We start from the raw sequence: 14,177 nt of genomic DNA, 5'->3' as shown, positions 1-14,177 counted from the left end.
CAGAAAAGAATAAATTAGAAATTGATAATTATGTCAATGTAATAAATATGTTTGCACATTTGAAAACCTGAGGCACTAGAAAATGCTGTTGAACCAATTAAATGTTCCAGAGATTAAAGCATGCTTATCTGGAGTGTACTTTTCACAGCAGTTTTTACTGGGTTCAAGTTTACTTTGCTCTTAAGCAGGCAATCCACCAGCTGGAGCAGCAGCCATGCAATAACAAACATCCTTCAGCAGCAATTTGTCTCTCCACCAGCTATAAATGACTCAGCTGTTCATATTAGGCTCCAGGAGTTATTTTGCTAATATTACAGACTTTTACCATACAGCACACCATCCCTTCCCTCTATAGTAGGGGCTGGGGTTTTTTTGTCTGTTTGAGGGTTTTTTTGTTACTCAAGCTTTCTTTCTGAAACAGAATACATTTCTATTGGTCACTGAGGAGACCAGCTTTCACCTCCCATCAGCCACTAGCAGTACAACTTAAAAATAAATTTGTGCCAGGTCATGTGTTTTAAAAAAAGGGTGTGAAGGTGAAACTAAACTTCAAATGCAAAGGAACTTTGAGCACCTAAAAACATTAGAACAGCTCTATTAAAATTGAAATGAACAAATGAACACCATGCATTATTACTTTCACATAAAATTTTCTGTTCAAGTTTCTATTCAATAAACAGCTGCTATCAGAACTTACACTTTAAAAAACCTGTTAATATCAATTAAAAAAAAAAGGGCTTGTCTTGGTGATACTTCTAAAATGCAGAATTTGAAACAAGAAATATGAACAGGAATAAAGTTAAAACTTTTATACTCCTGATAGCTGTATCAGAAAAGCTCAGCTTCTGGCAGCAAGCAATCAAAAGAATGAATGTCTGCTTTTTTTAATTTCAAGTTTTAACTTGAGGCAAGCAGCTTGTGGGAAGCACTAGGGTTAAAGGGATTATTATCTGTTTTCCCCTATGGTCAGAATCATGACTTCTCATGATTGTTAGTACTACATTGTTAGTACACCAACAACTCCTTTGAAACCAAAAGATTGTAATCCTAGATTGGGACAATTTCAAGGAGATGAGAGAAACAGAGGAGCAAGAGATATGACATAAGAAAATAATAAGCAGTAACCTCCTATACACATAGAGTAAGAAGACTGGAAAAGCCCAAAAATTCGAAAAGTAATGCATTTGTTGGTAACAGTAAGGGATCTCACAGGGATCTGTATTCTTCACTGTTCTATGGGCAGCTCTGATTTCTGTACCAGATTCCCCATTACCTTCACGTGCGGTTCCCAATCCTACCTACACAGTGACCACTCACAGGTGTCAACTAGAGAAAACACCCCTTCAAGAAGTGTGCTCCCCTGGAAGAACACTCTGGGTGCATACCACAAAGTCATGAAAACTTCTGTTGGCATGTAGATTTGGTGTTTTCTTGGGTCTCTGCCATGTTCCAAATGACCCATGATGAAACTGAATTAGAAACCTATCACATCCTTAGTCTCCTGTTTATTCAATTGTGCTGAAAGATATTTTGACATTTTAATAGGAACAGTACAGGCAGAAATAAAAAAACTTCCAGAGTATTACTTTTATGACACAGTAATAGTAAGAGACTGCTATATTTGTTAGTAGGATGACACTTAGAGCAGTAACAGAGTAGTGAAGCAGTATGATCTTCTAGAAGCTGGTGATCTTACAGGAAAACCCTGCAATCCAGACAATGATTTGTGTGCCTTGGATCCTATTTCAGAGCAGGGCTTAAACTGTTCACTGAATAGTCCCCTGAAACCAACCCAAAGCAATTAAACAGGGATGAAAGCATGAAGCAGACCCTGCATAGTTTCATGCAGGGCCCTTGTAGGTGCATAAAAACAGCCCTTCCAGGAGCAGTGATCCATCACAATTCATGTCCACTGCTCCCTGTGCCGTGGCTGGGGAGCCCACGTGGCAGCAGTATGCACAACTGAATTAACTGGCCTGTGTAAAAGGACACTGCTAAGCCTACTCTTTATTTCTAACAGACTGCCCAGGACAGGGCTTGGTGCTGTGCTTCCACAAGGACAGCAACAACCTGTGGGATTCCACAGAATATTCTGAGCTTTCCACAGGGCTGTGGTAAGAATTTTAAAATCCGCAAAATGAGTGTCAAAGCTAGTACATGCAACTCTGCCAAAGTTTTTCAGGTGATGGTAAAGTACTAAACTGAATATGTATAAAGTCTGACAGTAGAATTGCAAAACATAACAGCGGGACTAAACAGCTAAAAGAATCTCCATTATCAGAGGCTGGGTTAGCAAACAGTTAAATAGCACTGCAACATTTCATTTTAATACTTCAAGTTTAGCATAATAGGAAAGCTTATGATAATCCAGATAATAATGTGAGTCTTGCAGATTTGTTACTCGATAGGTAATGAACAGCAGCATATACATATAAATCCCTGCCTTGCTGAGGTTGGCACTTCTAGAAGTAACATCCTAAAGCATCCAGTCTGTTGTGCTGGAGAAATACAAGAGTTAATTATCTTTTCAAAATCTAACCTTTTTGTGGTGGTGGTGTGAGAACTCAGAGCAGAAGCATATCAAATATGTTATCAAATCTCAAAAATTTAAACTCAGATAAGAAATAAAACGGCAGCAAAGCTAAGCTCCTGGTCAGCTTACTACTGATGGTATTGTTAAAAATGGGGTTTAACCTCTAATTTTAACTAAACATGAAGTTCCCTTTCAAACTTCCATACAACTACAACCAGCAAGGCTACATTTTTAAGTAAAACAGATGAAATGCAGAACAGTGAGCAATCCATACAGAAATAAACCACTTGGTTACATAAAGGAACACAAAACTCAAGCAAACCTAGCAGTCTGGGCTGGCCTCTATGTTTCTCTACACTCCCAACTGTAATGCTGTATATTTTAAGGACAACACACATATTGAAAAAAGGAAAACAAAATTCCCTAAAAAACTCTACAGCATTTATACAGATTGATTGATAGCTCTCCATATGTATTTTTAAATTTTTTTTTAATATCACCTTCTTCTGTGGTGATTTCTGCAGACAGAAGGTCGCTATGGAAGAAATTTATTCATTTTGTAAACTTCACACTACCCCACTAAACTGCAGATATTATTTTTAGTTCTCCCTAGCAGAGAGGGAATCCAAGGCACAGTGCCAGGATGTAAACCCACTCCTTCTGAGCTGGCTTTAATCATGTTGCCTTGCTCCTACTCAGCTCCCATGTTTAGGTCAGCAAATTTTCTCAAGGCTAAATCTGAATATATGCACACATATACCATGGATAATCTGGGTGTGTTTCTTCATGAATAATTTAAATAGAAGTATAGTGTGCTACTCCTACTGAAAGGCTCACTTGATTTTCTTTTGGCAAGGTTCACCCAAAAAACTGCTGCTGAAGAAAAGCCAATATTTTGTGTCTATTTATAATGTAGTTGGTTTACAAAAAAAGTGTATCCTCTTTACAAGTTATTTTTTGTACTGCTAAAGTTTGCAGTCATGCTGCACAGAAAATTGAGGCTCTCAGTGAGTACGACCACAAAGTCAGGCCAGAAGTGTTGTCTACAAAAGGGATACTTGTTTTAAATTGTTCTCCATAAAAAAAAAAAAAAGAAAAAAAAAAAATCTTGTACAGAAGCCTAAGCCAAATTTTACAGAAGGAGCAGTATTTTCCACAGAAAGCTCTCTTATCAGTTGTTATGGGATTTGCACATCAGAGCAACATTTTGGGATCTTAAATTATGTTCTTAGTTTTTTGTTTTTGTAGAGTACACTTACAGTAGTTTGTTTGGCAATTTTTGACCTAACTGCTTAATTGCCACAGAAGCACCATGACCCTGAGGGCAGTCTGGTATTTATTTTCATTGCCAAGTACAGCAGCAGGTCATACACACAATCTCTTCCTGTTCTAATTTGCACACAAGCAGGAATGAGTTTTTTCACCTCAGACTACCAAAGCTATAATTTTGCACGCTGTGACAGAGCTGGGGCAGGCAGGAATTGTAGACCTTTGCATTTGTATGGCACCTGAAGGTCAAACATCAGCTTTCAGCATAGGCTTTAGCTGGAGTTGGTGTGATGCTTCATTTCTGCCCTTCAGCCAAGCAGCAAGCAACTGGTTCCTCCCCAGCAAAGACAGCACTGTTAAATATACATTAGCCTACTCTATTTTTATTTAGAAATGTTACCGTAACTTGAGATGGAGTTGTTAGGAATAATCAAGCCAAAGCCAGAGACAAACTATGAACAGGCACATAAAAATATGCTTCAACAAGTTAGCACTGCACGTCCTAGTCTTTCACTGCTCTGTTACTGAGTATTTACTCTATTTCAGAAATACTTAAGAACCCACAGACCACTGACTATTCCCAATGTTCCTGGGACATTGCTGCTTTTTGCCCTTTTGCTGAATTAACAAAACAGGAAACCCACATCTGTGTCACATAATACATGAAATATATTTAACATCAGCATTCTAAAAAAATAAATATTTATTTATCTTGCTAGGAAAACCAAAATCATGAACAGTCTGGAAGGCAGGCACTGCTATGCCCTGGAGGATAATATTCTGACTTCCCTCAACATGTTTTTCAATGCATCAAGGATCTCTAAACAGTGCTGTGCAGATCTACATGTTCCTGCCAAGAAGAGTAATGAAACAAAACATAACCCCAGTCACTTTAACAGAGCAAGATCTTTGTTGAGGTTTATCAACATACAAAAATGAACTTCTGAGATATACCTTAAAAGTCAGTTGCAATGGGAGAGGGAAAACCACAGAGCTAGGGATGGTAGAGCTGGAAAAAAGCCACACTTCTATGGTATTGGTTTTATCTTACCCAACAGCTTCTACAAGTCTTTCACACTGGCTTTGAACAACACTCTCTTTCATGTTTGCATTTTAAATTTATTTAATCCTTCACAAAAGTGTCACGTGTCCAATACTGTAGAACCCTACCTATCTTCAGCAGTTCCAGAGATACAGAAGAAAATCCTCACCATATTACCCTTCCAAATTTCTAGACAATATTATTTTTAAAAGCCTATCTAATACCAAATACATAAAATGATTTTAAAAAGGAAAGTTATGGATTCCATGAGAAAGCAACCAGATCTGAACAGAGATGAAGAAAACTTACTACTACAAGTAGCTTATGAAGTCAGTAAATGTGGTTGAATAGATACAATTTCTCCAAAGCATCAAGCAGAGTTTCTGAATAGCATTAGGGGTCTAATAAAAATTTAACAATGAAAAAAAAAGTGTTTCTTTTTTGCAGTGGTTCAACTGAAGTATTTTGCCACTCTTAAAATGATCCAAACTGAAAGGAGCTGTACCACAACTACATAATTGTAAGCTCATGACATCTTTTTGAGGCTCTGAACAGAAAATTTGAGACATGTCATACATGTATTTACTATATGCCTTCAACCTTATCTATTCATGCTCTGACAGCCTTTGAGGTACATGTTGAAAGTTTTTGTTCAATTGACTCAAGTAAAACCACACAAAAGGACACAAAAACCATGTTTAGGCACTGCAGCTGAAGCCAAGATACAAAGCTTGATCTTGGGAAGGTAAAATGATACCTAATAGTCTTGCTGGTGCCAAGCTTTTCCTTCTTCTTCATCCAGAAAGAGTCTGCTAAGGGAGCAGTGGAAATCCTGGCAGCACCACCCTCTCCAGAAGAGGACCAAGTAATTAACTTCTCACTCTAAGTCCTAATTCCCTGCAGCAGGGAGAGGGGGCGGGGGGCTAAGCAGCCCATTTCTCCTCAGAGGGATGGCTTTAAGCAGGCTTTGCCTCAAACAGCAAGGCACAGTTGCTGCTCATTTCAAGCGGGGTGGCTGCTACAGAGAGGCAGAGGCAAGAAAGAGAGAGAGGCTTGAGACAACCATAGGCTTTGCACTGGTAGAGAGTGACTGCATTCAGAATAAAAATTAACTGGATTTTTCAAGATACATAATTAACTTTTATAAAATATAAAACTTAAGACTCTAATTAATTGGCTGCAATGAGCCCCTTCAGTCAAATGTGGTTTTGTTGCTTGTGTGGGTTTTTATGTTCTTTTCTCTGAAGTGTTAAATAACCTATCAGAACTAAACCCATCCAGCACAAACACGTTTACCTTTGACCAATGCCAAGGGGAAGACTGAAATAACAGAGTAATTTCAGACCTACAGGACCATCAAGAATATTTACTTGCCCATCTCACTGATCTACCAGATGTCACCTGATTAGAACACTTGAAAAGGAGTAAAAAACCTCAACATGTTCATGGATGAAAACAGGCATGTCCAAAACTTATGCGTGTTCTCTGGTACTCAAAACAAATCCCAAAATAGGAAGTCACATAGTTCATGCATCCCTGGTGTAACCACTTCCATATTTTTATCCTGCCCTGTGACATTCAGTATTGTCTTTTTATACTTTGACCTCTCCAGGGACAATACAGTTGTTTGTCAAATGATCTATCTTGCATTGGTGATGCTCTATTTTGGAACCCATGTAACTGCATATGGTCTTGATGTATGTATTTGTCAGAATGAAAGGTGGCAGATACTGTATTACAGGCGATAGAGAACAGGAAAGCACAGGGCCTATTTCTGAATTAAATCACTTCACTTTGCTGCCTTAAATTTGGTTTTCAGCAGCCCTGGAAACACCACATTATTTAATGACCTCTGCAAGTAGATTTTCACCCTTGAAGGTCTTGCAGGTCTTTTTATCTCCCTGTGGTCTCTAAAGTTGCCTCGGAACAGCGCATAATACAAATGTGGAAGATGTCACAGTTTGCATACGTGACAAAAGCCACATTGGAAATAAACTCCTCCTTGTCCCTGCTCTTGAAATGGTATCTGAAACCACAAAGGAAACAAAACCAGGTGGCAGAGGACAGCTGGTACCACAAGGGGACCATGCCAATGCTGCTGAAAATCTGCATGACCTACAGAGCAGACAGCAATCTCTGAACTGGTCCCAATTCACTGCGGTATTTATTCACCACTTTACCTCAGAGAAACTCAAGATGTTCAGGGAGCTCCAAATGGGGAAGATCGATGGAAGAGATCCAAGGAACGGTGAGCTGTGCACACCAAACCTTAGCAAAGAGCAGAGATTGATAGGCATGAGGAACAACACTATTTCATAATGGCTGTTTAGAAATTAAATGTTCTCCAGAATTCACTTTTATAAACAACCACCTTCAAGCATCTTGGTCAGAGATTTCCATCACCCCTAAAAATCAGACTCTCCTTGTTGCCAAGACACACATATGCTAGTTAAATATTTTTAAAGTCAGATTTTTATTTAATTGTTTTCAAAAGAAACTGCCTCTACATTGACAGACAGGACAAAAAAAAAAACCAAAACAACAACCTAGAAACAAAATAATCAGAAGAGAAGCCTTGATTTGGTATTCTCAGATACACACAATCTCCTTTCTTTAAGAAAATTATCTAGTCACTGTTTATCTACAGCCACTCTCAGTGAAATACATAATCTCATGTATTTTATTTGGCCTTTTTGAAAATACAGTCCTCCAAGACATTGCTTCTACTCCACAAATAATGGGTGGTTTTCATGAACTGCAAAAGGAAAATTGAATTAATTCTTTCTACTAACATGCCAGACAAGGGTACTTAAAACCATTATCTTTCCTCTCCTAAACATTGGCCAGGAATAAAAAGGCTACATATTGCCGTTTAGAAACACTCAACAATTTTATTATTTATTCTGTTTGAGACGTAGAAAAAAAAATATTATGGGCAGGATGTTCAAAACCAAAATTTAAAGATAACTTTACAATCTTAAAATTAAAAGTACTCTCATTTTCAGAAAAAAAAAGTGCCAAATTTATTAAGGAAATCAAAAATGAAACCTTAAGCTCTCAACTTTCAGTTTCAAAAAAGGGAGTGTAAGACATTTCATCTGAGGCTGTATAGCCCGTGCAAGCTAGAGATAATAAGGCTGCTCACCAAACAATTCTGCATTCATTGCAAGTCTTTAATATCCATGCTTTGTTCTGAGTCATTGCTTTTCAGTTTCTCAACCCATGAATGAAATTCTGACCCACACAAACTTAGAAAACGTTCATTTTTTTGGTCCCTCCAAGACTTGTTTTCCTGGTAAAAACTGAGACAACCTATCTTTCTCATGGAAAATCCTTCCTCTGCAACCAAATTGTGCTATCAACCAAATGTCAGCTCTCCCATTTGCTACAGAATCCTTCAAAACTTAGAGCGTATCTATTTTGTCAGGTCTGTTATACCTATTCAAAACACATCTTATCAGACAACTCAACCGGTGCAATACCTTAATATGAATTTCAACAATGCTGTATGTATGTACTTCCTACACCTTGACTTTACTGCCATTAAGCTCACACTCCTATATCACATAATAATCAAAGGACAACAGAAATATGCATGTAAACTTGACGAACTTAGTTCTTCAAACATTTCTTACTTATATTCTTCAGTAAGAAACTTTATGTAACATGATATTCATACAGCATAAAAACCTCCTTTGACTAGACTTTGAACTGATGCCTTGCTTTTCCAGAACAATTGTCTTACGTCCTTGCTTTACTGAAACACATAATTCAACAGAAAAGAAACACATTCTTGGAATAGACAAGTGTCTCTGACAAGTGGGCTGTCTCTGGCTCTTGTCTCTAAGTTTCCACCTCTCCAGTTTTTATCACAGCTTTACTCTGTCACCAAAAGGCTCCATTACTTCTGCTTCACCTTGAGAAAGCCTAGACCCTTAACACAGCTACAGATTATAGCCACAAGAGCTAAATTCAACTGAGGTCTGGACACCTGAACATCTTTTTTTCCATAGCCATTGACAGAAGTTGAAACCATATAACAATACATTTTCATCATGCTTATAAGTTTGAGAAGAGAAAACCAAAATGCATGAAATGAGTTCTTACTTAACTGGAGGAAACAACTATTTCCACTAATAAGAATCAAGTAAAGTATAATTTGATTTAGGATGCCAGTTCAGGTTAAAAAAAAACATCCTCTCAAAACAGGCTTATTCATGTTTCAAGCAGGAAACATACAATCTAGATCAGCATGATAATAAAAAAAAAAAACCTGCAGAAAGAGATTATACCATAAACCTCTTCCCCAGAGAATAGGGAACTCAAGGCAATTGTCAAACTGCATTGATTGTCCCACACAATTAAAATCTGGTTTACAGAATACAATCAGTCCTTAATAATAAAAATGTGTTAAAGTTGAGCTTAAAAATACTAAGTAAACAGCCTTTTCTCAGTGGCTGCAAGAAGGGTATGCCTGCCATATTTATAAATTCTAACATTTGGGTTAAAAAAAAAAATTCTGTTCCCAGGATTGTAAAGAAAATCTGTCAAATATAAAATGAGACAATGCCATCATTTGATGTCTACATACAGTCTGGGCATACTTGATAATTCTCATATGACAGCAGCACAAAACAACAAATCTCTGGCTGCTACTCAGAAACTACCAGGCAACACTAAATGGACAACTACCCTTATCCACTTCTGCTGGCTACTACTTTGGACAGTTACAAGAAGCAGCAAACACTGCAGTAAGTTCCGAGGGAGGAAAAAAAAGGGCAAACATTTCTGTTCCCATCTCCACCAGTCAATCTGAATGGCTTCAGATGCCTCCCATTGTAATTAAACAGCAAAAGAAAGAGACACATACCCACACTGCCCCTCCAAAAAAATGCATCTTAGCATCCACTGTCATGCCAACAAGCTCTGGGTTTGACACTCTGCCAAAGTACTGCTCCAGAACAGGAGTCACCCCACTGGCTCCTACTTCTCAGCTCTGCCTAAAATTTTCAGGCTTTCAAATAAAATATGAAGGTGTTTCATTCTACTAGCTCATTCTCTCATTTTTCTCCAGTCACAGCAAATAATATTAAAAGATGTTATCTTCCCACCTGATGTCATCAGAGCACATATTACATTGGCTTTTCACCGGCCATCTGGTAAAGAAATTTGCAGAGAATGGCAAGAGGCAGTGCTTTTTTCTATGAATACCAGGCCTTTTTGTGATCATAGGGAATGCATGTGCAGCCTAAACCTTGTGCAGTACAGCTGGTGGACAAAGCTACAGGCTTGAAGCCAAAACTTTCACTCTCAGTACATTGTTTTTTGAATTATCATGGTAACACTAGTTCCTAGAAAGTAAATCATTAACCTCTCACTTTTATAATTAACATCCACTTATGGCTAGCTGTCTTCTAACTCAGAGACCCCAAGACACCTCCTGTACCTTTCCTTCATTCCAGAGCTACTTAGCATGCTGCTGAACTTAATACTGCCAAAGTGGACAATACCATGGCTTTGCCCTGGTGAATCTGAAGTCAGCATAACTTCCACAGAATCATAGAATGGTTTGGCTTGGAAGAGGTCTTAAAGACCAGCTAATTCCACGCCCACTGCCAGGGAACACCTTCCACTAGACCAGGTCACTCAAAGCCCTAACCAAACTTGAACAATTCCAGGGATGGAGTATCCACAATTTCTCTGGAAATTACCTTCTCTAGAACTTCTGGAAAGGCTATCTGACCCTTCCCCTTCTTAGCCACTCACTGATACCAGGTGCCTCCAACCCACCTGCCTTGATGTAAACAGTCATTAGGGTTGCAAATTAGGGAAGCAGTTTGGAAATACTCCAGAGAAGGTAAGGGAAAAGCAAGCTTAACACAAGTCAATTCCCAGATCCTGTTTGCTGTATGGCTGCACAAACAGTTGTGCTGCCACGAAGACAAAGCTGAGAGGAAGAAACAAGGGATTGAGGCTTGAAGAGGACAGGATCACTTTTCTCAGTAGCAGTGCCAACTTAGGCTGGCTCAAAGTCACTATAGCCGAAGATAGAAAATGAGATTGTCTGAAAATAACAGCTGTGAAAAGTACTTTCTAAGTTACTACACAACATGGCCTCATATAACCACTATGAAACAGAAGTGTGTAAAGAACTTGAAAGCATGCAAAGACAGCATCAATTCTATAATAAACAATTAAGAGCTTAGAAAGAAGACTTTCAAAGCTAGTGCCACTTGACTTTACCCACTCAGGATTAAGCTTTAGCACAGACCAACAGCTAGATACCCGCACAGGCTTAACCAACCAAGCCTGGACAAATTGATAACAAGACTCAGGGTGGGGGGCAGGAAGATGGGGGTGAGAATTCATCTTTTCCTTTTGGTACCTTAATAAAACCTGCCTGTTAATCAGGCACTTGTGAATCACATCGCTAGCTCTGCATTTACTATCCTCACTGTAGTTCAAAATCATGTGCTGAGTAATGCTCCTGGGATATATTCTTTATTAATGATAACAAAGTTAAAAAAATTTTAACAACTATAACTAAAAATTGAACAAGACACATTCACACTAACAACTTCTTTCAATAGGAAGACTTTACCTACAGTATCAGTTTGATTTAATTCAATGCACATAAGGGCACTTTCCCCCATGAGGAAAGAAGGAAAGACATGGATAGAGCTGTAGTCAGAAACAGCCTTCCAAATGTAAATTTATGTAGTACTTTACACATTCACTGGAGTACTAGGGATTCACTATCTTAAAGCAAGATTGTTTTACAAACTCATGGTACCAGTACAGACCTACCCCAGAAATAAATTTGATCAGCATCTTCTGCCAACAGCATGAACCTTAGTTTGCCTCAGTCCATACTGCCAAACTCCTAAAAGGACATTTGGGCTCCTCCCCAGCCAGAAAATGATCCCCTCCATGCTCTTGCTGCATGCTCTCCTGGCAGAGTAGAACCCACAGCAGTTGCCAACAAGTTAAGCACAGTTACCTCCACTTGGGATACTGCCTGTCCTTAAGCCACAGCTACAAATGCAATCTAGATGCCTCCATGCTCTCTCTGGAAGTTTGCTGCCTCAAATAAAAGGGTTAATATACCGAGAAGTTTTCAGTAGTTTTCTTAATATTTCCCACCCTCCCCATTTAAGAAAACCCAAACAAACAAAGAAACCCTAGGAGCTGTTCAGTACATGCAGTAAGTCAGGTAACTTCCAACTGCAAGAGTCCTTCCTCCAGTTTGTGAAAGCTGAGGAGAAGGTATTCTGACTTACTCAACCAAAGGACTGTTATCAAAAGGCCTTTTTCTTGCTGGCATCTTGCTAAATTGATTATCCAACCGACTTGTCCACCCATTATTGCTCACATACACTAAATCAGAAAGAAGTCTGCTGCACATTTGATGTGTTAGGCAAAGCCGGCTAGATAGTCAGGAAAATACAATCTTACTGTTAGGTCTTTTTTTCCAGTTGGCACTTTATCAAAAATGTCCCCACCCAAACCTTGCCTTGCTGTAGCACTACTGCATATGCCTGAGCACGGCCAGGTGTCCTTAGCGTGACCCGTGAGCACGACAGGACCCGCTGGTCACGAACGATCGCTTCTGTACCACGGGGGTCTGAGGAAAAGCACCATCCCCCGCTATTCCATTCCCGCCCGGCACTGACAGCACCGCTGGGACGCTTTAACACAAATCCTGCCTCCTGATCGTAGAGCAAACCGTGCCCTTGCCACTGAGCTGCTGCAGGATGCGAGGCCTCCCCACGGAGGGTGGCCCGGGAAGAAAGGGGCTCCATGTCGCCGGGCACTGCGTTCCGCAGAGGCTGATACCCCGGCCTGGCAGGGGCTGGCAATGCACCCCATGGCCAGGCAAGGCTCTGTGTCCCCACCACCCCCTCTTTCCGCGGAACCCAAGGGCGCTGCAGCCGCCTGAGCTGGAGGGGCACACCGGGACGAGTCCGGCGGGCACGGCCGGCCCCGGGCGGGCTCCCCCGCGCCCCGGGTGGGCGAGCGGAGGTTGCGGTCCCGCAGCGCCCCGCAGGCAGCAGCCTGCCCCGCCCGGGCACACCGGCCCCTCCACGGCTGCGGAGCGCCTGGGGTCCCGTCCGGCCAGGAGAGGAGAGGAGCCAAGCGGGGAGATCCCGGGGAGCGCCCCCGCCCCCTACCCCCACTCGCCTGGTTGGGGTCGGTGGCCCGGAAGACGTGGCAGGCCATAGGGGAGTCAGGGTTGTCGGGCTGCGCCTTGATCAGGTAGGCGAAGTAGGTGAGGTCGTGGCTGTTGTGGATGAAGCGGGCGATGTGCTGCGCCTTGTGCTCGAAGATGAAGACGGCGGGCGCGGGGCTGGCGGGGCGGCCGGGGCCGGCGGGGCCGGGGCCGGCGGGCACGCAGCGCAGCGTGGGCGAGCCCAGCAGCAGCAGCACCTCGCGGGCCGGCACCCCGCTGCCCGGGGCGCCGCAGGGCTCCTGCCGCTGGCCGCGGCGGCGGATCTCGGCCACCAGCCATGGCAGCATGGGCAGCGTGGTCCGCCTATCCAGGCACGACGAGCCCACGTACCACAACCTGAAGCGCTTCTCCCCCGGCGGCGCCGGCTGCGGCTCGGGCTCGGGCTCCAGGGGGTGGGAGAGCGGCTCGCCCTCCCCTCGCTTCTCCATGGCTGGTGTCGGGCGCAGGACGCGGGGCTCCGCGGCCGCTTCCCCCGGCGCCAGGTGCAGCCGGCGGGGCCTGCGCTCGGCCGGGGCCGCCGCTAAACGCGCATCCCGCCGGGCACGTCCCCGCCGCCGCGCCGCCTCCTGCCTGCCCACGCGGGGTCAGCCCGCGGGGCGGGGAAGGACGGCCGAGACACCCCACTCCTCCTCCTCCTCCTCCTCAACGCCCCGGGGCGGAGCGGCGGGGCTACGCCCCGAGCGGGCTCCGAGACCTGGCCACCCCCGGCTCAGGGGCGGGACAGCCCCGCCAAGCCGGGCCCCAAAGGAAAACACAACGTGCGCTCCGCTCCCGGTTCTCCCGTATGCTGCCGGCCTCCCTGCGGCCGCAGGCGCTGGGCTTTGCCTGCGGCTCGCAGCGTGGCTGGCCGTGAAGGGAGAGGCAGGAGGAGGAGGAGATCCGCAAGGGGAGGAAGGTCGCCGAACGGCGGAGAGGAGGAGGTGGGGAGGCTGCCGGGCCCGCCCCCGCGCCCCGTTCGCAGAAGCTCCCGAGCGCTGTCTGAGTTGGTTTTGATTCAGACGAGTCAGGAGTCGCTGGGGAGAAGGGTCTCGGCAAGGAGGGAGTCCCGGGGCATCTCCTGCCTGCGGCAGCTTCGCTCCCACGGCCGCCTGTGCCCTGGCTGG

The 14,177-nt window shown here is 43.0% G+C and overlaps 1 protein-coding gene across 2 annotated transcripts in view; it reads right to left on the bottom strand.

The window, feature by feature from the left end:
* TBC1D4 (TBC1 domain family member 4) overlaps window positions 1-14,177 on the bottom strand; it is a 100,352-nt gene extending 86,175 nt beyond the window's left edge. The window contains exon 1 of one of the 2 annotated variants that reach the window (XM_071431068.1): window positions 13,026-14,177. In XM_071431068.1, the coding sequence (XP_071287169.1) occupies window positions 13,026-13,502 (477 nt within the window). In that variant the 5' untranslated portion in view covers window positions 13,503-14,177. The remainder of the gene's footprint in view (window positions 1-13,025) is intronic. The other variant, XM_071431069.1, reaches the window with a different exon arrangement.

This window comes from Agelaius tricolor, unplaced genomic scaffold (assembly GCF_023055355.1).
Source record: "Agelaius tricolor isolate 1412-34295 unplaced genomic scaffold, bAgeTri1.0.p SCAF_7, whole genome shotgun sequence".
Classification (NCBI taxonomy): Eukaryota; Metazoa; Chordata; class Aves; order Passeriformes; family Icteridae; genus Agelaius; species Agelaius tricolor.
This window is presented reverse-complemented; position numbering and strand designations above follow the sequence as displayed.